The 27,570-nt window shown below is 47.9% G+C and overlaps 1 protein-coding gene across 3 annotated transcripts in view; it reads left to right on the top strand.

Annotated features, from left to right (window-relative positions):
* Nucleotides 1-27,365, top strand: part of NUP214 (nucleoporin 214) — a 35,629-nt gene extending 8,264 nt beyond the window's left edge. The window contains exons 11-37 of one of the 3 annotated variants that reach the window (XM_073640707.1): nucleotides 3,739-3,900; nucleotides 4,544-5,453; nucleotides 11,408-11,571; nucleotides 11,651-11,748; nucleotides 11,860-11,925; nucleotides 12,009-12,158; nucleotides 16,334-16,492; nucleotides 16,576-16,679; nucleotides 17,045-17,212; nucleotides 17,315-17,400; nucleotides 17,740-17,823; nucleotides 18,416-18,688; nucleotides 18,764-18,922; nucleotides 19,577-19,676; nucleotides 19,777-19,852; nucleotides 20,321-20,414; nucleotides 20,769-20,844; nucleotides 21,047-21,111; nucleotides 21,599-21,796; nucleotides 21,874-23,403; nucleotides 23,478-23,548; nucleotides 24,047-24,200; nucleotides 24,297-24,446; nucleotides 25,727-25,898; nucleotides 26,697-26,860; nucleotides 26,946-26,970; nucleotides 27,150-27,365. In XM_073640707.1, the coding sequence (XP_073496808.1) occupies nucleotides 3,739-3,900; nucleotides 4,544-5,453; nucleotides 11,408-11,571; nucleotides 11,651-11,748; nucleotides 11,860-11,925; nucleotides 12,009-12,158; nucleotides 16,334-16,492; nucleotides 16,576-16,679; nucleotides 17,045-17,212; nucleotides 17,315-17,400; nucleotides 17,740-17,823; nucleotides 18,416-18,688; nucleotides 18,764-18,922; nucleotides 19,577-19,676; nucleotides 19,777-19,852; nucleotides 20,321-20,414; nucleotides 20,769-20,844; nucleotides 21,047-21,111; nucleotides 21,599-21,796; nucleotides 21,874-23,403; nucleotides 23,478-23,548; nucleotides 24,047-24,200; nucleotides 24,297-24,446; nucleotides 25,727-25,898; nucleotides 26,697-26,860; nucleotides 26,946-26,970; nucleotides 27,150-27,186 (5,495 nt within the window). In that variant the 3' untranslated portion in view covers nucleotides 27,187-27,365. Of the gene's footprint in view, nucleotides 1-3,738; nucleotides 3,901-4,543; nucleotides 5,454-11,407; nucleotides 11,572-11,650; nucleotides 11,749-11,859; nucleotides 11,926-12,008; nucleotides 12,159-16,333; nucleotides 16,493-16,575; nucleotides 16,680-17,044; nucleotides 17,213-17,314; nucleotides 17,401-17,739; nucleotides 17,824-18,415; nucleotides 18,689-18,763; nucleotides 18,923-19,576; nucleotides 19,677-19,776; nucleotides 19,853-20,320; nucleotides 20,415-20,768; nucleotides 20,845-21,046; nucleotides 21,112-21,598; nucleotides 21,797-21,873; nucleotides 23,404-23,477; nucleotides 23,549-24,043; nucleotides 24,201-24,296; nucleotides 24,447-25,726; nucleotides 25,899-26,696; nucleotides 26,861-26,945; nucleotides 26,971-27,149 lie in introns of all 3 variants that reach the window. The other 2 variants (XM_073640705.1, XM_073640708.1) reach the window with 2 other exon arrangements.
* The last annotated feature ends 205 nt before the right edge of the window (nucleotides 27,366-27,570 follow it).

Genomic DNA, 27,570 nt, shown 5'->3' with positions numbered 1-27,570 from the left:
CAGGAACATATCGGCCCTATCATTTGGCGCTTTCTGTGACTATCCATTTTCTGCATCGTTTGTTAATTACATGTGGAATTGGTGGAAAATGCGATGGGACTGCGTCTAGGCCAGTGTCTCCTCTGTTCTATGTTTTATCAGGGAACCTTGGGAGCCTTATTGGTTTTTCATGATGTCCCTATAATACCTCGATATCCGGCGTTCACTTTGGCCCAATCACAGACGTCTTTACGGATAGACTTGTGCTCCGCTCCTGCAGCGGCTCTGTTCCCGCCATGTCATCTCAGGGTGATATTTTCATATCATGTGAGCGCCGCTGCTTTTGCTCGGACACAGGGGGGAGGTTTGTGCGCTCCGGCCCATTAATGGCTGCTGACTGGCTGCAGCGTTCACATGACAGGACAAGACTCAGGAGTGGATCCAGTGTGGGAGGGGAGGACAAGGTATTTTTATTTTACTCCAGGTGGTAGGGACACTGCATTTAAGAAGGGGCTGTCCGAGTAGTGGACAGCCCCTCTATCATATTTTGGTCGACTATGTGGACTCACCTGTAGAGTATGGGTTATTGCGGGAAGAGGGGCGGTAAAGCAAATGTTGCAGCGATGCGATCGGCCTTCTCTGTGTGGCGTTCTGTTACCTATACTGTTTCTATATAAGTGCTACCCCGGGGCCGTGACATCACCGCTGCGCCTTGCCTTTCACCGTGCTCTGCAGCACTGGGTCTCAGCAACTGAGCAATATACCCCATGCCCATTTACACTGCTCCTGTTTTGGGCCCACAATCAAGTTCTTGATGAACCGACACAAGTCCCAGGGGAAAGGCCTCAGGATGGGGCACTGTGCAGATAATGGTCATCTTGCAGGGACTTTGGTGCCATATGTGACTTGCGCCATGCGGGACGCTGACTGATGAACATTGTGTATATGGGGATTGTCACAGGGCGATATAGGGGTCAGACAAGGGTCAGCGGGGCGTCAGCTTGATATCTTGTGGTCACCAAGGACAATATCGACGGTGTAATAGGGAAAGATTTATGTGTTATTACGTAATTCGGCCATTTCTCTATCTGACATATATTCTATATAGCTTTATACCTCAGGTATATTCTGCCATATACTTTGTATGTCCTGGAGGCTTTCTCTTCACTTGTAGAGAAGGATCTGGGTGTAATAATCTGCAGACCTCATGTTCTCTAGGTCAAGGGTCCCCAACCTGTGGCTTGTGGCTATCTGCCAGCTTAGTCGTTTGCTACACCTGGTGCCAATGCACCATTAAAGGGAACCTGTGACCAGGTTTGTCCCATGTGTGATAAGACCACCACCTTTCAGCTCTGATATACAGCATTCTAATATGCTGTCTATAAGCACCCAATCCGGCTTGCAAGACAAGAAAAAGAGCTTTTATTATACTCTCCTACGGGGTGGTCGGATTTGATGGGCGTCACTGTCTTGGTCCGGCTCCTCCCTTCTTGCGATGCCGTCCTCCTTCTGTGCTTCGTGTGGATGATGCGTCCTACGTCACCCATACAGTGTCCCCGGCATCGTGCTCTTGCGCAGGCGCACTTCTCTGTTTTGACCAGGGCAGAGTAAAGTAGTGCAGTGTCAGGGCTCTTTGACCTTTCCTGGCGCCGGCGCTCTGCACTACTTTGCTCTACCCTCGACAGGGCAGAGAAGTGCACCTGCGAAGAAGCGTGTTGCTGGGGACACTGTGTGGATGACGTAGGACGCTTCATCCACAGGAAGCACAGAAGGAGGACGGCCTCGCAAGAAGGGAGGCGCCAGGCCAAGACCAGCGACGCCCATCGGGCCCGCCTGCCCCATAGGTGAGTATAATAGAAGCTCTTTTTCTTGTCTTGCAGGCCTGACTTTGGGCGTATATACAGCATATTAGAATGCTGTATATTAGGGCTGAAAGGTGGTGTTCTTATCTTATATGGGACAAACCTGGTAACAGGTACCCTTTCAGGCTATGTTCACACTAGGCGTTTTTTCAGCTTTTTTTTTTTCTGTAGCAAAACCTGATCTCTTCGCAGGAAAGAAGCTGCGTCAAAAACGCAGGTTTTGGTGCGTTTTTCATAATCCCAAAGTTCAGCTTTGCTTCCACCACAGAAGCATGAACACAGGTCACCAATGCAAGACATATATGAAACCATATTAACCAGAATTACAAATGTAACAGTGGGGGGAGGTGAATTGTTCAGGAATAGTTTTTCTAAGACACTGGCAGTGCATTGAGTTTGTAGGACACTATTTATTTTCACACTATGGTCTGCCATTGAGTTGCTCAGGCATTGTTCAATTTCACACCTCCCTGGGCAACAGGGATTGTTCAATCTCGCACCTAGCTCAACCAATGTTTACACTGAACACATAATTAATTTAATTAAACTCTCCTAATCCAAACTGCCATCTCAGGTGACCAAGACAAGATGTTAAAATCACAAAAACAAATGTTTCACATACTGCTGTACCCCCCCCCCCCCCCACACACACACTAAAAACGCAGCAAAACCTGATAACTATGTTCCCACTAGGCTTTTTTTCATGACCCATTACTTTCAGTGGGTGAAAAAACACTGAAAGAAGTGACATGCCCTATTGTGCAAAAAAACATGCAAAGCACAAAATACTGATTACACAAAAAGCAATGTGTGTGCATGAGATTTCTGAAATCTCATAGACTTTGCTGGTACTGTAAAATGCAAAATGTGCATTGAAAAAACACAGTGTGAACATAGCCTAAGAAAGTAGATCTCTAGATGGTGACTTTTATGTGTAATCCTGCACAGAAGAGCAGATCTGAATGGGGGTAAGATAGGAAGCCTTGGAGCTTGGCATATTGCCTAAGTGTGATTTCAGTGTAAGAGCTTTGGCTGTCATTATACCGGTAATAGGGGGCTCTGAGTGTCACTACTGAGAGTGGGGCAGAGGCTGGATGTGGCTCGTGGCCCTTTCTCAGAGCTGAATGTGGCTCTCAAGGTCAGAAAGGTTGGGGACCACTGTACTAGAGGGAGAAAAACTAGGAAAGTCACTTGTAGAGAAGGATGTGGTTGTACTTGTAGATCAGACTAAATAACAGCATGAAATGCCAATCAGCTGCTTCTAAGGCCAGCAGGATATTGTTGTGTAGCATAAGAGGTGCAGACTCGTGGGACGGGGATGTGATACGACCACTTTACATAGCGTTAGTGCCACCTCATCTGGAGTATGCAGCTCAGTTCAAAGAAAGGAGATGCTGGACCTAGAATAGGTACGAATGAGAGCCACAACACTGATGGGGCATGGAGGAGCTAAGCTATGAGGAAAGACTAAAGGAATCACATTTATTTAGTCTTGTGAAGAGACCTCTAAGGGGAGACATGATTGACTTGTACAAGTACATAAATGGCCCATACAAAAAGTACTGTCAAAATCTGTTTCATATAACAAAAGACAAGGAGCACTCTCTCTGCCTGGAGAAAGAAAGGTTCAATCTCCAGAGGACACAAGGCTTAATTACCATGAGATCTATTAATCTGAGGAATAGCCAAACTCAGGAGCTGGTTCTCTACTGTAAGAGCGGTGATTGGTCATGTAATCTACCTCAGGAGCCGTCACAACGGGAACTGTTGATGGTTTCCGAAAAGGCTGAGATGCTCCTCGTCTTTTTGGTTGTTTTTTTGATTACATGAAATATTAATGAATGAACCTGGGACTCATTGCCTCTGTGACTTCAGCTCTGCTCTTTCTTTTGTGCAGGTGAGGAGAAGACCCTTCCGCCCACTCCAGTCCTTCTGCTGCTTTCCACAGACGGAGTCCTTTCTAGTTTTCACATGATCAACCTGAACCAAGGTGTAAAATCTCTGACTGTGAAACCGGAGCCACTTCCTATGGAGGGAGAGCGAGCGATCAGATCTGCGGGTACGAAGGTCCCGCCTGGTGTACAATACTGTAGGGACGGAGCGATATCTAACCCGCACACTAATGTCTGTAAATGTCTCCACAATGGACGCCTTGTATGTGTAGATAGAGCAGCCGGAGGACACCAATGGGGTTTATAGCTCCTTAGTGGAAGTTCTGTCCAGATTGTCTCCTTTTCGGGCAAAGTCCTTATAATAATTGGCAGCCGCATGAAGTCTCTCCCCTATAAATCTGTGCAATAAGATTACATGATCCACACAAAGGTTACAGGGTGCAGAACATGTCCCCTTCTCAGTGTGTCCCTGAAGGAAATGTCTCCACTTACGGAGCATCCAGAACACTGAAGGGTGGAAATCGTAATAGGAAGTGAGTAGAGTAATGTCCTTGAGACCTAGAGGGATGGAGTTCTGCTCTAATTGCTAATTATTAGTTTTCTGATGGAGATCGCCATTTCTGTGCAGTAAGGACACCACGTGTGTTGTTCTGCGGGGGGTCCTTATATCGATCACACAATCTTGTTTGTGTGGGGTCATGCGGCTGCCGGATACGATGGAGGATTTGCTGCACATTTTCCACTGCCGTGATTTCCATTTGTTGATGTTTGGCCGCCCGGTGACAATCATTTCTGTGCTTGTGTTTGCAGCATCCGGCTCCAGCACCCCAGGACCCTCCGCAGCAGTTGCTAGCCCTCCTCTGTCTGGCGCACTTATTGGCAGTGCTACTAATACACCCCCCGCTGGTTTCCCTGGAAAATCGGCTGCTCCAGCACTCAGACACCCGACTATGCCTCAGACTGCAACCCCAACCTTTGTCCTGTCTAATCCTCAAACTGCTCCTCCTGTCTTCAGCCTCCCCGCCACTGCTGGCACTGCAAATCCCCAAACCTCCGCTCCTCCAGCCTTTGTCCCGTCTATCACTATTGGTGGTGCGAAACCCCAAACCGCTGCTCCTCCAGCTTTCATCCTGACTGCTACTACTGGCAGTACAAAACCCCAAACCTCTGCTCCTCCTGTCCTCGGCCTCCCTGCCACTACTGGTATTGCAAAACCCCAAACCCAAACTGCTGCTGCTTCATCTTTCAACCTGTTTGCCGCTAGCAGCGCTGCAAAACCTCCTCCGACCGCCTCCACCTTCAGCTTCTCAGCTAATCCTGCAAAACCTCAGCCTGGTGCCGCTTTCGGTTTACCGACAGCGAGTGCCCCTGCTGCCCCTCAGGCCGCCTCCTTCGGGTTCAGCATGTCTTCTACTAACTTTTCTTTCAATCCTCAAGACAATTCTTCATTTGCAGGCAAACCTCAGGCTTCTCCTGCTTTCAGTGCCCCTTCTACTAGCCTTCCTGCAGTCACAGCCAGCTCTTCTGCCTTCTTTGGAGCTCCAGCTACAAGCTTTGCCAAGCAGTTGGGAGCCCCAGTGGTTTCCTTCACCCCGGAGGCAACTGGGGGCACTTTTGATGCTGCAGCCCTGAAACTGGAAATCGCCAGTGGTTCTAACCAAGCTGCTGATGCCTGCATTCAGCCGGCACCGCCCTCCATCAGAGTGAACCTAAAAGACAAGTACGTTTAATATTCTGCCCAGTCATACAGTACAGACCAAAAGTTTGGACACACCTCATTTAAAGATTTTTCTGTATTTTCATGACTTTGAAAATTGTACATTCACACTGAAGGCATCAAAACTATGAATTAACACATGTGGAATTATATACTTAACAAAAAAGTGTGAAACAACTGAAAATATGTCTTATATTCTAGGTTCTTCAAAGTAGCCACCTTTTGCTTTGATGACTGCTTTGCACACTCTTGGCATTCTCTTGATGAGCTTCAAGAGGTAGTCACCGGAAATGGTCTTCCAACAATCTTGAAGGAGTTCCCAGAGCTGCTTAGCACTTGTTGGCCCTTTTGCCTTCACTCTGCGGTCCAGCTCACCCCAAACCATCTCGATTGGGTTCAGGTCTGGTGACTGTGGAGGCCAGGTCATCTGGCGTAGCACCCCATCACTCTCCTTCTTGGTCAAATAGCCCTTACACAGCCTGGAGGAGTGTTTGGGGTCATTGTCCTGTTGAAAAATTAATGACGGTCCAACTAAACGCAAACCGGATGGAATAGCATGCTCCTGCAAGATGCTGTGGTAGCCATGCTGGTTCAGTATGCCTTCAATTTTGAATAAATCCTCAACAGTGTCACCAGTAAAGCACCGCCACACCATCACACCTCCTCCTCCATGCTTCACGGTGGGAACCAGGCATGTAGAGTCCATCCGTTCACCTTTTCTGCGTCGCACAAAGACACGGTGGTTGGAACCAAAGATCTCAAATTTGGACTCATCAGACCAAAGCACAGATTTCCACTGGTCTAATGTCCATTCCTTGTGTTCTTTAGCCCAGGGTTCCCCAACTCCAGTCCTCAAGGCCCACCAACAGGTCATGTTTTCAGGATTTCCTTAGTATTGCACAGGTGATAATTCCATCATCAGCACAGGCAATAGTTACATCACCTGTGCAATACTAAGGAAATCCTGAAAACATGACCTGTTGGTGGGCCTTGAGGACTGGAGTTGGGGAACCCTGCTTTAGCCCAAACAAGTCTCTTCTGCTTGTTGCCTGTCCTTAGCAGTGGTTTCCTAGCAGCTATTTTACCATGAGGCTATGTGCCCACGATGCAGAAATGAAGCAGTAAACTTCTGCAGCGTTTCTGCATCTCCCTTGCCAGAAAAAACGCATGCGGATTGTGCATGCGTTTTTCCTGCAGAATACATGCGGATTCCCATGCGTTAACACCTGACAAGCACTTTCCAGGCGATTAGCATCAATTGGAAAGTGCTTGACAACTAGGTCACACTGTATAAATCCATGCAAACGGCATGGATTTATATAGTGTGACCGTAAAAATAAAAAAATAAAGCTATACTTACCTCCAATGCCCCGGCGCGTGTGCTGTAGCGCTCGTCCTGGCTTCTTCCTGGTTGCCGGGCTAACGCGAGACAGCCTACGGTCACATGACCACGACGTCATCTCAGGTCCTGGAAGATAAGCTCTGCAGGAGCCGCCGGATAGGAAAATATAAACTTTATTATTTTATTCTTTTTTTTCCAGGTACAATGGTACCCAGGTCTGGATGAGAGTCTTCTCTCCTCCAGAACTGGGTACCATACGCATATAAATTGAAACGCATATAATCCGCGTGTACAAATGTACAGACACGGATTATATGCATCTCAATGCAAGTCAATGGCGGAAATTCCGCTGCGCTTCCGCAAAATTAATGAACATGCTGCGGATTTATGAGCGCTGCAGAAACATTGCGGAAAAATCCACAGCATGTGCATTGACATTGCGGAATGCCATTGGGGGCCATGGGGTGCGGATTACCAAGCTTTTTTGAAACGCATGAAAAACTCATCGTGGGCACGCAGCCTGAAGGCCTGCTGCACAAAGTCTCCTCTTAACAGTTGTTGTAGAGATGTGTCTGCTGCTAGAACTCTGTGTGGCATTGACCTGGTCTCTAATCTGAGCTGCTGTTAACCTGTGATTTCTGAGGCTGGTGACTCGGATAAACTTATCCTCAGAAGCAGAGGTGACTCTTGGTCTTCCTTTCCTGGGGCGGTCCTCATGTGAGCCAGTTTCTTTGTAGCGCTTGATGGTTTTTGCAACTGCACTTGGGGACACTTTCAAAGTTTGCCCAATTTTTCGAACTGACTGACCTTGATTTCTTAAAGTAATGATGGCCACTCGTTTTTCTTTACTTAGCTGCTTTTTTCTTGCCATAATACAAATTCTAACAGTCTATTCAGTAGGACTATCAGCTGTGTATCCACCAGACTTCTGCACAACACAACTGATGGTCCCAACCCCATTTATAAGGCAAGAAATCCCACTTATTAAACCTGACAGGGCACACCTGTGAAGTGAAAACCATTTCCGGTGACTACCTCTTGAAGCTCATCAAGAGAATGCCAAGAGTGTGCAAAGCAATCATCAAAGCAAAAGGTGGCTACTTTGAAGAACCTAGAATATAAGACATATTTTCAGTTGTTTCACACTTTTTTGTTAAGTATATAATTCCACATGTGTTAATTCATAGTTTTGATGCCTTCAGTGTGAATGTACAATTTTCATAGTCATGAAAATACAGAAAAATCTTTAAATGAGAAGGTGTGTCCAAACTTTCGGTCTGTACTGTAGATCATTCTGCAAAATTGCAGATCTGGGCCCCCACTTGCATGTTCGTCAGATGTATGAGCCCTTGTAGCGTTCCAGATCCTGTGAAGACATATGTATTCACCCTCTCCTCTCATGTAACAATGTTTCAGATCCTGGTCCCTAGCTGTAATAATGTTGTCCATCTTGGTATAACGTCTCCTTCTTGGACCCTTCCTGGTATAATTTCCCCCATCTTGAGCCCCTTTCAGTAATATACAGTGGGTACGGAAGGTATGCAGACCCCCTGTGATTGTCATGTAAATATTGCTATGATCACCGCCTAGTGGTCGGCGCTCATAGCACATGAGCATTTCTGCTACATAGAGGCGAACTTCTCATCCCTCTATGTAGCAGAGGCTATCAGACTGCTGCTGCTTCTAGTCTCCTATAGAGACTATAGAAGCATGCAAAAAGTGTAAAAGAAAAATAAAAAAAAGTTTTTTTAAAAAAAAAAATATATAAAAGTTTAAATCGAGCCCCTTTTGCCCCATTCAAAATAAAATAATAAGATGCTACAGGTGGTGTTTTTTTGTTTTGTTTTTTTTAGCAAATTTTGGAATTTTTTTTTTCATCACTTATACATGTTTGGTGTCTATGAACTCCTAATGGAAGGTCAGTTTTAGCATTCAGTGAACGTGGTTAAAAAAAACAAACCTGTGGAATTGCATTTTTTTTTTTTGCAATTTCACCGCACTTGGAATTTTTTTCCCCATTTTTCAGTACACAATATGGTAAAACCAGTGATGGCGTTTAAAAGTACAACTCGTCCCGCAAAAAATAAGCCCTCGAATGGCCATATTGAACAAAAAATAAAGTTCTGGCTCTGGAAAGAAGGGGATCAAAAAACGGAAAATGCTCCAGTCATGAAGGGGTTAAAGTACACTCTGCACCCCATCTTGACTGAAAAAAAAAAAACAAATGTAGAAATTTTTGCAAATTTATTAAAAAAGAAAAACTGAAATCACATGGTCATAAGTATTCAGAAACTTTGCTCAGACACTCATATTTAACCCTCAACTGGTGAGGTGGGCTTTTTGTCATGCAACTGGTGATGTGGGGTTTCCTATACCCCAGTGTTTAGAAATCTCTTATTTTTACAGAAAATGCAAAGATCACGTTTGTTTTAATTGTTTTCTTATTGGCGATTGATTACACGAGTATAACAAATTTTTGACACCCACAAATGGATGGAAGCTAGTGAGACATGTATCCTCATACCAGCATTTTTCAATGAATGGCAGCCGAACAAAAATTCCCTGGGGTGTGGCAAACCCTACCTCACCAGTTGAGGGTTAAGTCGCATGCTGTCCATTTCCTTGTGATCCACCTTGAGATGTTTCTGCTCCTTCATTGGAGTCCAGCTGTGGTGTTTAATTAAACTGATAGGACTTGATTTGGAAAGGTACACACCTGTCTATATAAGACCTCACAGTGCATGTCAGACCAAATGAGAATCATGAGCTCAAAGGAACTGCCCAAGGAGCTCAGAGACAGAATTGTGGCAAGGCACAGATCTGGCCAAGATTACAAAAGAATTTCTGCATTACTCAAGGTTCCTAAGAGCACAGTGGCCTCCATAATCCTTAAATGGAAGAAGTTTGGGACCACCAGAAGTCTTCCTAGACCTCTCTGTCCAGCCAAACTGAGCAGTCGTGGGAGAAGAGCCTTGGTGAGAGAGGTAAAGAAGAACCCCAATATCACTGTGGCTGAGCTCCAGAGATGCAGTAGGGAGATGGGAGAAAGTTCCACAAAGTCAACTCACTGCAGCCCTCCACCAGTCGGGCCTTTATGGCAGAGTGGCCCGACGGAAGCCTCTCCTCTGTGCAAGACATGAAATCCTGCATAAAGTTTGCTCAAAAGCACATGAAGGACTCCCAGACTATGAGAAATAAGATTCTCTGGTCTGATGAGACGAAGATAGTACTTTTTCGTGCTAATTCTAAGCAGTATGTGTGGAGAAAACCAGGCACTGCTCATCACCTGCCCAATACAATCCCAACAGTGAAACGTGGTGGAAGCATCATGCTATGGGGGTGTTTTTCAGCTGCAGGGACCGGACAACTGGTTGCAATTGAAGGAAACTTGAATGCGGCCAAGTACAGAGATATCCTGGATGAAAAACTCTTCCAGAGTGCTCTGGACCTCAGACTTGGAGAAGGTTCACCTTCCAACAAGACAATGACCCTAAGCACACAGCTAAAATAACAAAGGAGTGACTTCAGAACAACTCTGTGACCATTCTTGACTGGCCCAGCCAGAGCCCTGACCTAAACCCAATTGAGCATCTCTGGAGAGACCTGCAGATGGCTGTCCACCAACGTTCACCATCCAACCTGATGGAACTGGAGAGGATCTGCAAGGAAGAATGGCCGAGGATCCCCAAATCCAGGTGTGAAAAACTTGTTGAATCATTCCCAAGAAGACTCATGGCTGTACTAGCTCAAAAGGGGGCTTCTACTCAATACTGAGCAAAGGGTCTGAATACTTATGACCATGTGATATTTCAGTTTTTCTTTTTTAATTTGCAAAAATTTCTACATTTCTGATTTTTTTTTCAGTCAAGATGGGGTGCAGTGTACATTAATGAGAAAAAAAGACATTTTTAGAAATTGCCAAATGGCTGCAATGAAACAAAGAGTGAAAAATTTAAAGGGGTCTGAATACTTTCCATACCCACTGTATGTCACCATCCTAGGCCCCTTCTAGTGATATATGTCCCCATCCTGGTATAATGCCCCCCATCCTGGACCCCTTCCAGTAATAATGTCCCTGTTCTGCGACTCTTCTCCAACTAATGTAAAAAAAAAATGTTAAAGATTCTATTCATCTTCCCTCGCTCCCACGACGTGCGGTGCCCTCTTCTATAGTCAGCATGGAAGCCAGACGCTGACTTCAGAGTGCAAGCAACGGGCAGCAAAGGACGTCACTGCCATGCACCGCGTGTGACTGGCACACCGATGTCAGCTGCCAGGCTCTGATTAGGCGGCAGCGTGTATTGCATTGCAGGGATTCGGCGGGTATCTGCGCCGCAATACTTTTCAGCTGAATGTGCACATCCATATGAGATAGCTGCTGACATCGGCAGACCCCGCACAGGCCCTATTGTTACGTCCCTGGCCTCCACTACCCCCTAGAGCACCGGGAGTGCGGGCAGGAACGCCTCCACTACCCCCCTAGAGCACCAGGGGTGCGGGCAGGAATGCCTCCTTTACCCTAGGGTATCAGTTTCTTTTTTTGTGTCATTCTTGTATAATCTTACTTGCTCGGAGTTTTCCTGTCTAACTGGCTGTTCTTTTCTCATGTGCTCAGGTTTGGTGCAGTGGATGTGCCTCAGCCAAAGCCAGTCTTTGCCCCAAACACGTCTTTGCCAGGCATTTCTTTTTCACCTCCAGCCAAGACTGCAGCTCCGGGCAGCATTGCCATGCCCACATCATCCCTGTCCTCGGGGGCTCCTAGCAGACCGTTTTCTGATGGTAAATCTAAAAGCTCTGTACTTGTGTCCGTCCGGCTGCACCTCAATGTAATATGTGACAAATTCTCTTGTCCTTGCAGTCTCGCTACCACCACAAAGCGCTCTCCCGCCCCAAGCAGCGGCCCAGAAGGCAGCCCGGGTCTTACCAGTGGTAGTGAAGCAGACGCCACCTCCTCAGGTAGATCTTACACATGCATGAATCCAGTACAAACTCTTCTCTAGTGTGATATGGCTGCTAACAGGGAGCAATCAGCGAGGCTTATTATGACCATATTTTTATTTCTTGCAGCCTGTAGGATCATTTCACAAAGTTACAGACAACAAGGACCCTATTTACAATGGCATAAAGGAGGAGGTCTGCTCCCGGGAGAATTGCTCATTAAGGGTTTTGTTTTTCATTGCTTTTTCAGTTTTACCTTCTTTGTATTTGGCCGGCAGATCGCTCATTTTCAGAAGGAGTTGGATGACCTGAAGGTGCGGACGTCTAAGGCTTGCTTCACCGTAGGAACGGAGGAGGAGATGAGGCATCTGAGGGCAGAGTCTGACCATCTCCATTCTTTCCTTCTGGAAATCCAGGATACTACGAAGGTAATGACGTGACACAAAGAGAAGCTGTAAAATTTGAAACTATTTATTTTATATCATACGTAATGTTAAAAGCCAGTGCTGGAGTCGATAACGTGCAAATAAAAGGGGCAGAATGGAGAAAAAGGATCCCTGCAGGTCCAGCGGCCACATCAATGTGGCTACCGGACCGGAGTGCTGCAAAATTCCTCCTACCTGCTGGCTCACCCACTGCCTCTTCTGATTAAAAGGCACAACGTCATGCCCCACAGATAGGTTTGTGTCTGGACTACTAATGCATATCCGGGCTGGTAGGAGGAGGTGTTTAGGGCTCTGATTTGGCAGTCATGGACTACTTATGTGGCCACTGGACCAGGGACCGACAAGTCTTTCTCCTCCATTCTAAGGCTGTGTGCCCACGATGCGTTTTTGGTGCGTATTTGCAGCGCTTAAATTCTCCAGAAACACATTGCATACCTTATCCCATGACTTCCTATGACATTCTGCAAGTTCTGTGCACATGGTCAGGATTTTTTTCTGCGCAGATTTTACTCGCAAAAAAAATACGGACATGACCAATTCTTGTGTGTTTTTGCATGCGTATTTGCCTATACAATGCATTGGAAAAATGCATCAAAAACACATGTAAAAACCGCATGCTTTTTTCTGCCAAGGAGATGCAGAAATGCTCAGGAAAATTTCTGCTTCATTTCTGCATTGTGGGCACTAAGCCTTATGCAAAGCCATTCACACTATGGGGGATGAGATAAACATTGGGTGAAGTAGACGACTTGGCAAAATGGTGACTGGGCTGTGGGAACATGTGCAGTCCTGGAAACGGCCCCTGTCTTAAGTCTTGTGTCCCGCTGTTTTTGTAAGTTTGTCCACTGACAAAGACATGAACAGTCTATAACTTTAAGGGTAGGTTAATTTTAACATTGAGAGAGAGTATTCAAAAAAAAAAAAAAAAAAAAATCAAGAAAATCACATTGTATAAATTAGATAAATTTATTTGCATTTTGCAGTGAGAAATAAGTATTTGATCCCCTACAAACCATTATGAGTTCTGGCTCCTACAGACCAGTCAGACGCTCCTAATCATCTCATTCCCTGCATTAAAGACAGCTGTCTTACATAGTCACCTGTATTAAAGACTCCTGTCCACAGACTCAATTAATCAGTCAGCCTCTAACCTCTACAACATGGGCAAGACCAAAGAGCTTTCTAAGGATGTCAGGGACAAGATCATAGACCTGCACAAAGCTGGAATGGGCTACAAAACCATAAGTAAAACGCTGGGTGAGAAGGAGACAACTGTTGGCGCAATAGTAAGAAAATGGAAGAAATACAAAATGATTGTCAATCGACATCGATCTGGGACACCATGCAAAATCTCACCTCGTGGGGTATCCTTGATCAAGAGGAAGGTGAGAGATCAGCCTAAAACGACACGGGGGGAACTTGTTAATGATCTCAAGGCAGCTGGGACCACAGTCACTAAGAAAACCATTGGTAACACATTACGCTTTAAAGGTTTGCAATCCTGCAGTGCCCGGAAGGTCCCACTGCTCAAGAAGGCACATGTGCAGGCCTGTCTGAAGTTTGCCAATGAACACCTGGATGATTCTGTGAGTTATTGGGAGAAGGTGCTGTGGTCAGAGGAGACAAAAATTGAGCTCTTTGGCATTCACTCAACTCGCCGTGTTTGGAGGAAGAAGGATGAGTACAACCCTAAGAACATCGTCCCAACTGTCAAGCATGGAGGTGGAAACATTATATTTTGGGGGTGTTTCTCTGTTACGGGCACAGGACTACTTCACATTAATGGGAGGATGGATGGAGCCATGTACCGTGCAGCATCTGAAACAATGGATACTGGAAGCCTGTGCTAGCATTTCTTCTGCGGTGTTGCTATCAGTGTGTCAAGAGTGGGAGAAGAGGGTTGCATTGACAATCCAACACAATGGGCAGCACTCTGAACACATTTTATAAGTGGTCATAAACTTGTAAAAAAAAATCATGAAAGAATAGAGTTACTTTAAAACCAAGCACACCATTGTTTTTCTTATGAAACATAAAGATGTAAAATTCAAATTTTTTTTTTTAAACTTGGCCACAACAGTATCTCGGACCTGCCTGGTGTGTTCCTTGGTCTTCATGATGCTCTCTGCACTTGAAACAGAACCCTGAGCCTATCACAGAGCAGGAGCATTTATACTGAGACTTGATTACACACAGGTGGATTCTAGTTATCATTACCAGTCATTTAGGACAACATTGGATCCTTCAGAGATCCTCACTGAACTTCTGCACTGAAAGTAAAGGGGCCGAATAATATTGCACACCCCACTTTTCAGTTTTTAATTTGTTAAAAAAGTTTAAAATATCCAATAAATTTCGTTCCACTTCACAATTGTGTCCCACTTGTTTATTCTTCCCCAAAAAAAGTGTGTGTGTGTGTGTGTGTGTGTATATACACTACCGTTCAAAAGTTTGGGGTCATTTAGAAATTTAATTATTTTTGAAAGAAAAGAACATTTTTTTCAATGAAGCTAACATTAAATGAATCAGAAATATACTCTATACATTGTTAATGTGGTAAATGACTATTCTAGCGGCAAACTTCTTGTTTTTATTGCAATATCTACATAGGTGTATAGAGGCCCATTTCCAACAACCACCACTCCAGAGTTTTAATGGTACATTGTGTTTGCTAACTGTGTAAGAAGGCTAATGGATGTTTAGAAAACCCTTGCACAAGTATAATAGCCCAGCTGAAAATGGTTTGGCTGATTTGAGAAGCTATAAAATTGACCTTTCTTTGAGCTAGTTGAGAATCTGGAGCATTACATTTGTTTGTTCTATGAAACTCTCAAAATGGCCAGAAAAAGAGAACTTTCATGTGAAACTCGACAGTCTATTCTTGTTCTTAGAAATGAAGGCTATTCCATGCAAGAAATTACCAAGAAACTGAAGATTTCCTACAACGGTGTGTACTACTCCCTTTAGAGGAGAGCACAAACAGGCTCTAACCAGAGTAGAAAGAGAAGTGGGAGGCCCCGCAGCACAACTGAGCAACAAGACAAGTACATTAGAGTCTCTAGTTTGAGAAATCGACGCCTCACAGCTCCTCAACTGGCTGCTTCATTAAATAGTAGAGGAAAAACGCCAGTGTCAACGTCTACAGTGAAGAGGCGACTCCGGGATGCTGGCCTTCAGGGCAAAGTGGCAAAGAAGAAGCCATATCTGAGACTGGCTAATAAAAGGAAAAGATTAATATGGGCAAAAGAACACAGACATTGGACAGAGGAAGATTGGAAAAAAGTTTTATGGACAGACGAATCAAAGTTTGAGGTGTTTGGATCACACAGAAGAACATTTGTGAGACGCAGAACAACTGAAAAGATGCTGGAAGAGTTCCTGACACCATCTGTCAAGCATGGTGGAGGTAATGTGATGGTCTGGGGTTGCTTTAGTGCTGGTAAAGTTGGAGATTTGTACAAGACAAATGGGATTTTAAATAAGGAAGGCTATCACTCCATTTTGCAACGCCATGCCATACCCTGTGGACAGCGCTTGATTGGAGCCAATTTCATCCTACAACAGGACAATAACCAAAAGCACACCTCCAAATTATACATGAACTATTTAGGGAAGAAGCAGGCAGCTGGTATTCTATCTGTAATGGAGTGGCCAGCGCAGTCACCAGGTCTCAACCCCATTGAGCTGTTGTGGGAGCAGCTTGACCGTATGGTACGCAAAAAGTGCCCATCAAGCCAATCCAACTTGTGGAGGGGCTTCAGGAAGCATGGGGGGAAATGTCTCAAGATTACCTCAGCAAATTAACAGCTAGAATGCCAAAGGTCTGCAATGCTGGAATTGCTGCAAATTAGCATTCTGAGATGAAAGCAAAGTTTGAAGGAGAAAATTATTCTTTCAAATAAAAATCATCATTATTTCTAACCTTGTCAATGTCTGTACTATATTTTCTAATCATTTTGCAACTCATTTGATAAATAAAAGTATGAGTTTTCATGGAAAACACAAAATTGTCTGGGTGACCCCAAACTTTTGAACTGTAGTGTGTGTGTGTGTGTGTGTGTATATATATCAGTGCATCGTGAAAGTATTTGGCCCCCTTGAACTTTTCTACCTTTTGCCATATATATAATATAATTAATTATATTTTTCCGGTTCAGTCACTTCATGCAGATATCGGCTGCCTAAAAACCACAGTCCTAGAAGGTCTGTCCAATTCTGAGAATGCAAGAGAACAAAAGGTGCGAATTAGTGACCCCATATACCGTCTCCTCTTGTACAAGAAGCCGCTGGACCCCATGAGTGAGGCACAGATACAGGTAAGCCCGGAGAGGGGGGGATGCGGGCGAGGAGCTGTCACCATGTGGAATTTCTGAATAAAGCTCTTGTCCTTCTCCTGCAGGAGATTCGCCGACTCCATCAGTATGTCAGGTCCGAAGTCCAAGGTGTGAGCGACAACCTGGATCTGGAGTGGGACCGCTTTGTAGAATCGAATAAGAAGCAAAAGTGAGTAGTCTCTGGAAGACTGCCAATATGTCTGCTGTGATGAGAGCAGGAGAGAGGGATGGGATTGTTAAATTGCTATTCAGTTTGTTGGGGGTCTGAAGCTGAGGCTGATTACATAACGCACCTGTGGGGGTCCTGACACGTCCTGCGTGAACTTTGTCCATTCTTATTAGGAAATGTGTAATGCTTGGTTCTCCCTGTGGTGGTCCTGGAGTCTTGAACTCTTGCCTCCGGGCACCTTAGAAATTGTTCCGTACCGTCCGAGCGGATTGTCTGATGGCCCTTCAAAAAAAAAAAGGGGGGGACAAGTGATGGATGGAAGGTCATGGCCTTGGTGAGCAGGTTCTGTGTCGCTCTTTTCCCAGGGGTTATCCTGTATCGGACCGTGAGACGCTGTTTAATACGCTGGCCAATAACCAAGAGATCATCAAACAGCAGAAGACGCGTCTCAACCAACTGTTGGAAACTCTGACCAAGCTGCGGCTTTACAACTGCACCTCTCAGTGGACCAACGAGGAGTTCAGCAGCCACAGGTGAGAGGGCCGAGAGCCGCGGGACTGCTCTGGGGTTACCACCTTCAGTGTCTGCCAGCCGCAAACTCAGAAAAATTGTCATGTTGCTGCTTTTCTTTCTAGCAATGATGTGGAGGTAGAAAGTCTCCGGGATACACTGTCAAAGACAACTATAGATGCCACAATCAAACAAGCCCCAAAGCTTCCACGTAAGTGCAAAATGGCCCCGAAGCTGCTCCTTCAGTGCTGTAATGGTTCCCTGAGGGCGGAGCACTATGGAGAGACCGAGTCTCGTCTGTCAGTGCCATGTACGCTGATATAAATGTCCACCAGTGATGTGGCGGCTCCCAGAGGAGAGGAACTGATGGGGCAAGTTGCCGAAGTAGGAGGATGTGTCGGTGTCTTATAGTTTTTGAAGTAACTGCACCGACCGCTCTCCAGTCATCACTTTTAATGGGAGTTGTGACTGTGGGATCGCTACCCCTACTTAAATTGGGGCTTTTCTGGCTTTGTTTTTTTATATATTTCCCTATTTTACTGTTTTGCAGCCAAGCTGTCACCTGTGAAGCAGAATCAGCTAAGAAATTTCCTCACCAAGCGAAAGACCCCTCCTGTAAGATCTCTGGCCCCAGGTACAGATGGAGTCTCTTATGGAGTCCCTTTTAAAATAAAGAAATGTCGCTACTCCATCTCTGTGCCTCCCCCTCCGGTGATCTCCGCCAGGACCAGAAGTGGTGATTGGTGATGCGCATACGTTTTCGGATAAGGGGTTATCCGAGCACGCTCGACTCCTAACCAAGTATCTTCGGCGTGCTCGGAAAACATGTTTGTGTTGCTGCGGCTGCATGATTCGTGGCCGTTAGATGGCCGCGAGACATGAAGGGATTGTCTGACGAACAGGCAATCCCTGCATGAGGTGCAGCTGTCTAACAGCCGTTAATCTTATAGCCGCAGCAACATGAACATATTTTCCAAGCACGCTGAAGATACTTGGTTAGGACTCAAGCGTGCTCGGATAACCCCTTATCCGAAAACTTTCGCGCATCACTAGTGATGATGTCTCGTCCTACCTCAGTCACAAGATCACTGATGAAGTAATGTCACCCACTGTAGTGGGCACTGGAGTGTAAATGCTTCTTTCTGTACTTTTTAACGACGTCTTTGCTGTAATCCTCCCCCCTTCATGATGCTCCCATTGAGTGATGTGGCTCGTCTGTATTTTAGCTGGCCTCTCCCGGTCATCGTTCCTGATTCCCAGTTACATAGAAGACCTGGACGACGTCAGCTCTTCGTCTTCCCTGTCGGAGGCTGCAGAGTGTCAGGGGCGACTGTCTGAAGTTCCCATTAGACAGGAGACTCCACCACTGGAGCCGTCCTCTGTCCGAGCCGTGCGCCATGCGCCTGTGACCCGCACCGCGTCCATGCAGCCAGGTTTTGGGACCCCAGCTCCTCCATTTGGGAAGGTTCAGCCGAGCCCTGGACCCATCACTAGCACCCGTGAGTCTCTACTGAATTCTGGCCTGTGAATGATGCAGTCTGGAAATTAATGCAATCTCTCAATCCTTTCTCCAGCGGCAGTGTCCATGCCGGCAATGAGGGTAATCCCGCCGGGGGCTGACAGCACCATGTTGGCCACAAAGACCGTCAAACATGGAGCCCCAACTGTGTCCGCAAAAGAAGCAGCCGCTGCTGCCGCGCTGAGGAGGCAGCAGATAACCAACCTGGCACCAGGTAACCTGAACCCTCTGTACGAGTGCTCACATGTAGCCTGGGGGCGGCCCGCTGCTTGTAGCCTGGGGGCGGCCCGCTGCTTGTAGCCTGGGGGCGGCCCGCTGCTTGTAGCCTGGGGGCGGCCCGCTGCTTGTAGCCTGGGGGCGGCCCGCTGCTTGTAGCCTGGGGGCGGCCCGCTGCATGTAGCCTGGGGGCGGCCCGCTGCATGTAGCCTGGGGGCGGCCCGCTGCATGTAGCCTGGGGGCGGCCCGCTGCATGTAGCCTGGGGGCGGCCCGCTGCATGTAGCCTGGGGGCGGCCCGCTGCATGTAGCCTGGGGGCGGCCCGCTGCATGTAGCCTGGGGGCGGCCCGCTGCATGTAGCCTGGGGGCGGCCCGCTGCATGTAGCCTGGGGGCGGCCCGCTGCATGTAGCCTGGGGGCGGCCCGCTGCATGTAGCCTGGGGGCGGCCCGCTGCATGTAGCCTGGGGGCGGCCCGCTGCATGTAGCCTGGGGGCGGCCCGCTGCATGTAGCCTGGGGGCGGCCCGCTGCATGTAGCCTGGGGGCGGCCCGCTGCTTGTAGCCTGGGGGCGGCCCGCTGCTTGTAGCCTGGGGGCGGCCCGCTGCATGTAGCCTGGGGGCGGCCCGCTGAATATATCGCTTTGCCTCCCCGCAGTCGCACTCACTGAATCCACCTTACAAACCGTACCCAAAGTTGTGAATGTGAAAGAGCTGAAGGGAAACGGACCCGGACCGAGCATTCAGTTAGTGATGATGTGAGTAACAGCGGCCATTATGGCCTCCCGATATTACTGGCCGCCACTGAAACGACTCCGCACATCTCTTGCTTCCTTATCTCTTGTTTAACCCTTTTAGGCCCACTACGCTGCAGACAGCGGCCCATTCGAATAACCAAGCAATGAACAAAGCGGCCGCAGCTCAGGCTAAACAGGTACCGAACCCTGAACGTCCCTCTGAAAATTGTGTCTCTTTGCAGCCACCACTGGGGGGGGGCATTGTAAAATATGATGCCCTTAACTCATGCCTGCCATGGCCAGTTATATTTTTGCAATTTCCTTTTTCCTCCCATTCATCTAAGATAAACGTATGAGGCTTCTTTTTTTGCCGGACAAGTTGTAGTTTTGAGTGACGTCATTCATTTTACTTTATAATGTAGTGAAATGGAGGGGGGAAAAAACAATTATGGTGGAGGGGAGTACGGGTTGTTTTTTTATATATATATATATATTATATACATACATACATACATACATACATACATACATACATACATACATACATACATACATACATACATACATACATACATACATTTTATTTATTGGCGCACCGACCATCAGTAGGATTTGGTGGATCCTATTATAGCCTCTGTTTTAACCCCTTCCTGTCTTCCTCCCAGGTTCCTCCCGCCGGAGGGTTGAAACCTACTTCAACCCCTGCCCCGTCCAGCACTCCTCAGCCCACGCCAGTGTTGGTGCCCAGCAAGGGGACAGGTAAAGGTCCTTCTAGTTTGATGCTTTGTTTCTACAGCGTACGCCTCCTGAGCAGAGCCATGTGTCTCCATGGTTACAGACTACATACAAGCCCTCTGTAGTCTGATCCTGTAGCCGCGGGTCTCTCTTTCCCTCGTGGAGTACGTCCTCTGCACAGAAGCTGTATACAAAAGACAGAATTTTTATTTTTTTTCTTAATCGATGCTGTTTTCGCGTCTTCATATGTTGTGAAGCCATTTTTGGGTGGTTGCATATTCTACACACCCCTTTATAGTAATGTCAGAGTGATGATGTGATGCTCTGCAGAATGTCCACCATGTGCAGTGAGCTGACTTGGACTCTTGTGTGTTGCAGGGCCCACCGTCTCTTCACCCTCCAGCCTGGCAGTCGGTCCCTCTGGCAGCAAAGCGTTCCCGTTTTCTTCTGTCGGGTTAGTGTATTTGGCTTTATACCCTCTAGTAGGGACACTTGAGCCCCCTTGTCAGTAAAGATCTGTGATGATTGTCTGTCGCTGCCGGTCAGGGACGGTCCGCTCTGCAGGCAGCGCAGGCCCTTGTATAGGGGAGCTTGGCTTTGGTGAGACTTGTGTTGCCCGATGAGTACTGTGTGTCTTGTGCTCTGTTTCCTTCTAGCGTCTTCACTCCGGGCCCTTCCCCAACGACGGCTGCCTCATCGTCTTTTGGAAGCCTCGGCCCAGGTAACCCTCCAGCTTTCTGCAGCTCAGTAATAGGCTGAGATTCAATTCCCCAACATTTTTCAGATCTCTTCTAGCTTTTGTTGAATTAGAAACCTTCATTGTTGTATCCATTCATCCTTCGTCCTGCTCACACAATTGAAGGTTTGTTACGTTGTCTCTGGGTGAAAAAGAAAAGTCCACAGCAGCCGTACAAGTGTTGGTCATTAGTGTGACGTCTCTTGCCGGCACAGATACAGTGTAACAAGCGTTTTATTGGCAAATCTTCCAGAAATGGTTTGTGGCCACTATTGCCCTTGGTTAGCACCTGAAGGGCCGGCCGCGGGCCACCTGAAGCCACGGGCCGTGTGGCTGCCCAGAGAAAGCCAGTAGATATCGGGGGTTACGGCAGTCGGACCCCGGCCATCTCTGTCTGGATCTAGCTGCATTTCCCTCCCTGGGTGCTGATGGATAATTACAGCTCAGACCTTTTTCTTTCCTTTGATTTCAGGGAAGGATTGTCAGCAGCCCCCGAGTTTTATGTCCGGTCCCGTGAACAAGGCCCCATTTTCCTCTGGATCTGAAATGTCTCCCCCTTGTATCTTTTTCATACCGCCGTCATCTTCATCATCCTCCGCTGACTCCGGCGGTACTGGTAAACCAGCCGCAGCTCAGACACACGCTGCCGCACCAACAGCTCCTCTCCTTTGTAAGTCTGTGTCCGGGGTATTACCAGGTCCTGTATGTTATCTCTGGGATAGTCATTCCTTGTCTTTATTATTTCAGCTAAGGATCCGGCCCAGCCTGCAAACTTCATGAGTGGGGGAGGAATGAAGCCGCAGTTTGGCTCTCCACCTGACGCTTCGGTTTCCTTCGTGTCTGTCATGCCGCCAGCTTCTGAAATGGCTGATTCCTCCACTAATGCAAAGCCGGCTGCACCCCAGGTACCAGCCAGCATGTCTGCCCCCCCAGTCATGGGTCCTGCTGGATTTTCAAGTGGAGAGACTCTAGGAAGCTTCTCTGGACTGAGAGTTGGCCAAGCCGAGGAGGCATCCAAGGCTGCCCCATCAGCAGCGCAAACTAAAGCACAAGATGTCGGCTCCTTACTCGGTTCTTCCAAGCCTGGAGATCCAGCCTCAGCCCCCACCACGTCTTCACCCCTAGTATTTAATTCCCCGGCATTAGCTGGGATGTTTAACCCAGCAGCCAAGTTGGGCTTCTCTTTCACGCCAGGATCAGCTCCTCCAGCTGGAGGGGCATCTTCAGCTGTTCAAGCTTCGGCAGGGTTTGGTTTCTTGCCTCCTGTAACTTCGGCAGCTACCCCCGCCGTAGCTCCTGGCTTATTTGGATCGGATGATAAACAGCAAACGGTGTCAGAAAAGTCCATTCCTGACTCTGCCGCGTCTACACAGTTACAAGCACTTTTGGTTCAGCCAGGTGAAGGGAGAAGAGAGCCGGTACCTGGCCCAGTAGTAGGCAGCACAGTGTCCGTACCCCCGGCTGCCATCTCTACAGACGCTTCACCTGCTGCAGAATCCAAGACATTGACTGCTCCTATATCCACTTTTACAGCCAACATAAACCTGGGGCAAAACGCCGCCACCACGTCCGCACCAGCATTGCTAAGCCCTGTAGCATCTCCTGCAATCACAAGTTTATCCTCTCAGACTCCAGGTTTGGTAGCGGCAGCTGCTACCGGACCCTCCGGCTCACAAGTCACCACCGGTGGAGGATCCACCACTCCGGGGTCTGCTTTTGTCCAGCCGCCGGCAGCGTTGTCTTCAGCAGCAGCTTCATCGGTGTTTGGTCAGACCCAGGCAGCGAGTTCAGGTTCGGTTATCTTTGGGCAACAGAGTAGCGGCTCCACCAGTACATCCGGATCTGCTGCTACTTTTGGTGCTTCAGGATTTCGGGCTACAGAAGGAGCTGGGGGCTTTGGACAGGGCCCGTTTGGTCAGACGGGATCTTTCTGGAAAGGATCTTCTGGCTCCGCTGACAACTTTTCCTTCAAACCACAGAGCTTTGTGGCACAGTCAATCTTTGGCCAGACTCCTGCCTCCACTGCTGCGGCTAATAACAGCGGCGGTGGGCTATTTGGGAGCACAGCAAACACTAGCAACGCAAGTACATTCTCCTTTATACCGCCATCCAGCAATAGCGGTGTCCCCACCACCGGAGGAGGCCTCTTTGCACAGAATGCCCCTCAGGCATTTGGACAAAATGCCTCCACTTTCGGTCCGGTTACACCGGCCTTCGGCAATGCAAGCTCCTCGGCTACAACCACCACATCATCTTCAGTGTTCGGCTTCGGTGCAGGTTGGCATTTATTACAATCGTCCTTCTTTCTGTGCATCTCGGTTAACACTGATTTGTGGATTTTTTTTCACCAGGATTTCCGCCAAGTTCTTCTGGACCTGTATTTGGCCAGCCCCAGAACACCGGCTCAAGTGTCTTCGGGCAGGTACAAATATTTTTTCTTTATGAAACCAGTGCAGCCAAATCCTAAATTCTCAGCGCCTGTCCTCCATCTTTGGGGGCTGCAAAATTGTAGTGTGACTTGGCGGCCAGTCAGATGTAAATCCCAAATCCCCCAGTTCAAGAGTGCTATCCTCTTAGACCCACACAGGGAACCTACCCTCTCTTTTATGACGTTTGTGCTGTGGGACCAGCGCCCTCCCAACGTGACACGATGCTCCTAGTACGGTAATTTCCATAGGACCCAATTTACCAGATGGAGGCCAAAAGAATGGCTAGTTTTGTGCTGTCTATGGTATGTGCTGCTATCTTCTGTACAGACAATTTGCCATGCTGTAGATATGTTCCCCGGCATCCATCAAGATCAGGAGAAATACTGCATGTACATATATGCCCGACAGTAGCCACGAAAGCCACATGCCCATATCCATAACATGGAGCTGAGAGTCTGGAAGGGTTACATGTCTCTTCTGTTTTCTAGCAGTCTGCGACCTCTGGGGGTCTGTTTGGTGCAAGCAACAGTGGTAGCGGCAGCGGAGGCTTCTTCAGTGGTCTTGGAGGCAAACCAAGCCAGGAAGCGGCTAACAAGAATCCTTTTGGTTCCTCGGCTGCAGCATTCGGTTCCTCAGGTCCACCAAGTGAGTATCGGCCCTAAAGTCCCACCTTTCATAAGTGTAACTGTGTGAACCCTGCTCTGAACTCTTCCTGTGTGTGTGGTTCCCTCCATCTCGCAGACACCAGCAGCCTGTTTGGTAACAGTGGGGCCAAGGCGTTTGGCTTTGGAGGCACGTCAACCTTCTTAGAGCAAAAGGCTTCAGGAACGTTCAGCGGCGGAGGAAGCGTGGCCAGCCAGGGATTCGGGTTTACCAGTCCTAGCAAAACGGGTAATGGCAGCTTCATGGTTGTTATATAGTGTACCGCCTAACAGTACACGTGACTCACACAAGCCCTTCACAGGGGGTGAAAATCCGCGCCACTGCCAAACATCACAGGCGCTTATCATCCACTGACTACATCCTTACATTTGGTGATTATTGGCAGAATTTGAGTCCCTCTGCTATGTGCTCGGAGCCTCCTGCCACCCCCCCTCACATTATGCTGTACAATGCACAATGAGGGATGGGTACTGCAGCTGCATCCCCCTCCTCGCTCACCCTTGTGCACAGTTTTAGGCTGGAGAGTCTGTAGGTGCTATACTAGGGGGAGGCAGATGCCTTGGAGGTGAATACTCCAGTCCATGCTGCTGGCTCCAGCACTCCGGATTTGTACGGCTGCTCCATGATGGGGGTCCGTGCCTCGGGGTGGCATTGTTGCGCTCTGCCACCGATTATGGGCAGTGGTGAACGTCTCGGCAACTATGAAATTGTGCTTTGCCACAGATCATGGACGTTGCCTTAAATCTCTATGGAGAGGATCCGCTGGGAGATGGACCATGTCAGCCCTGCCTGTTGCCTATAACGGGGCATCCATGAGGGGCTCTCTATGGGGGATTCTTCTCTTTTGTGGGAAGGGGTCCCACTTGTCATGTGACTGTTGCATTCTGTGTATTGCTTCCTCAGTCATATGCTCCATTCACCTTTTGTTGGGATTCCTGTGAATTACTAAAAGCTGTGCACTGTGTGTAATATTAATATGGCGGCTTCCTTTCTTTTTTGTGGGGGGTGTGACCATAATTCCTATGGACTGGATTGGGTGTTTTGAAGATGTATCTCTGTGATAAAAGCTGCATTGGTGGGAGTTTCGGTGACCCCTTCCCCCATCAATGGCCATCATGACTGTCACTGAATACAACCATCTCCATGAAATATTGTAAAGTTGTGGTGGTCCTGAGCAATATGATGTGCCGAGTCACCCCCCAATAAGAGAACAGAAGTCTCCATCCATCCCTCGTACATGGGGGCTGTCATCTACCCATCATCCCATACATATGGCTGCCCATTCCCTGTGGTGTATCGGCCCCCCCATCTGTGATATTCAGGGGCTGCTTGTGTCTCCGTTCGCTGGGGTCATGTATGATGTGTGTACCGCACCCTGTGCTGTGCTCGTGTACCTGCTGACCGTCTTTGCCTGCCATTACCTTGCATGTGATGTTATTCCCTTGTCTCTCCCTTCTCCCTCTTTTTTTTTTTTTTTTTTTTTTCTTTCTTGCCCCCGTTTTGCTCAGGTGGGTTCGGCGCTGCTCCGGTGTTCGGCAGCCCTCCAACCTTTGGGGGATCCCCTGGTTTTGGAGGGGCGCCAACATTCGGCACAGCCCCAGGCTTTACTAGCCCTCTGGGCTCGACTAGTGGCAAAGTGTTCGGTGAAGGTACAGCGGCCGCCAGCACCGGAGGATTCGGGTAAGAAAGGATTTTCTCTATTTCTCCATTCATTAATGCTGTAAATACGTCTGCCCCAAACTGTAGTCCTGTGCAAATGTGTACTGCCTCCTCTAAGAGCCCTGGCAGCCCTATGTAACACCGTATTATTGGGGGGGGTGTAGCATCAGTTCTACCTGCAGTCCTATGAAACACTACACAAAATGCATTATTATAGGGGTGTGGCGCCAGTTCTACCTGCAGTCCTGCTTAACACTACACATAACGCGTTATGCGGGTGTAGTGCTAGTTCCACCTGCAGTCCTATGTAACACTATACACAAAGCATTATTATGGAGGCTTAGCGCCAGTTCTATCTGCAGTCCTATATAACACTACGCAACGCATTATTATGCAGGTGTAGCACCAGTTTTACCTGGAGTCCTATGTAACACTACACAATGCATTATTATGGGGGTATAGCGCCAGTTCTACCTGCAGTCCTATGTCACACTATACATACCGCGTTGTTATGGGGGTGTAGCGCTAGTTCCACCTGCAATTCTATGTTACATCACACAGTGTATTGTGATACATAGTGTTGGTTTATCTGCAATCCTATGTAAGATTACAGGTCGCAAAACATAATTCTGGAAAAATGACTTTTTTGTTTTGTTTTTTAAGTCCCAAAATAGTCAAATCCTCTGAGGTTACTGCAATTATGTGTCACAAATGGCCCTTTCAGGGCTTCTCCGTACAGTATGGTGACTCCTCCGGTGACGACAGATGATTTGTTTCAGCAGCTGTAGTACTGACTTTCCCTCTCCTCGCCATCTACAGATTTGGTAGCAGCGTTGGTGCCACCACCACATTTGGCAGCTTGGCCAACCAGAGTGCCCCGTCCTTTGGTGCGCTGTCCCAGCAGAGCCCTGGCTTTGGTGCACAGAGTACCGGCTTTGCATTTGGTCCAGGCAACAGTGGAGCTGCTCCTGGAAGTGGCGGAGGTACGTCGTCCATCACACTGGCGCAGAAGTCTTTCCGTGCCATTTCTCACGGGCTGATGGTAACCGCTGTCTTTTTTCTTTGCAGGTTTCTCATTTGGTGCCACAAACCAGTAAGTATTCCCAGACTTATGAAGATGGAGCCCCTGCCCATAGAGTGAGGTGTGCAGCAGCTGTGCCAGACACCCCCCTATAGCAGTCTGCCTGTGCAGGGCTTACCGCTGGAGCCGTGGATCAACGTTTCTGGCCGGTCGTGTTTGCTCCTCTCACCCCCGTGTTCACTGTCTCGCAGGTCTTCGTCGGCATTCGGGGGAGGCTGGAGGAGCTGAGGGAGGTGGGCGCAGAAGAGGAGGCATATTTTACTTTCTGGTTTTGCTTCTGGGATCTTCTCCACCCACAGCGAGTGACGGGCACTGTCCTCTAATTTGCCTTGGTCATTTGATACTTAATGTTTTATGCGTCCCCCCCCATCCCACCCAGTCCTTCAATAAATAGTTTTGTTTTTGGAGTTGTCCTGGTTTATGTGTACCAAGGGCTTATGCCCATTAGGAGAGTGATAGGATGCCCATCAGGTTACTCTGGACGGTATACTCTATAGGCAAACCCCCACCCCATCCTCCTTCACCCCCGTGGTGGTTGCGGGCAGCTGAGGCATTTTACAATTGCAGTATTGCTGATTAATACTATGTATTAATACTTTATATACCGTTCAT

The sequence above is a fragment of the Phyllobates terribilis genome, unplaced genomic scaffold (genome assembly GCF_046119375.1).
Source record: "Phyllobates terribilis strain yellow unplaced genomic scaffold, ASM4611937v1 Scaffold_7__3_contigs__length_470593459, whole genome shotgun sequence".
In the NCBI taxonomy this organism is placed as follows: domain Eukaryota; kingdom Metazoa; phylum Chordata; class Amphibia; order Anura; family Dendrobatidae; genus Phyllobates; species Phyllobates terribilis.
This window is presented reverse-complemented; position numbering and strand designations above follow the sequence as displayed.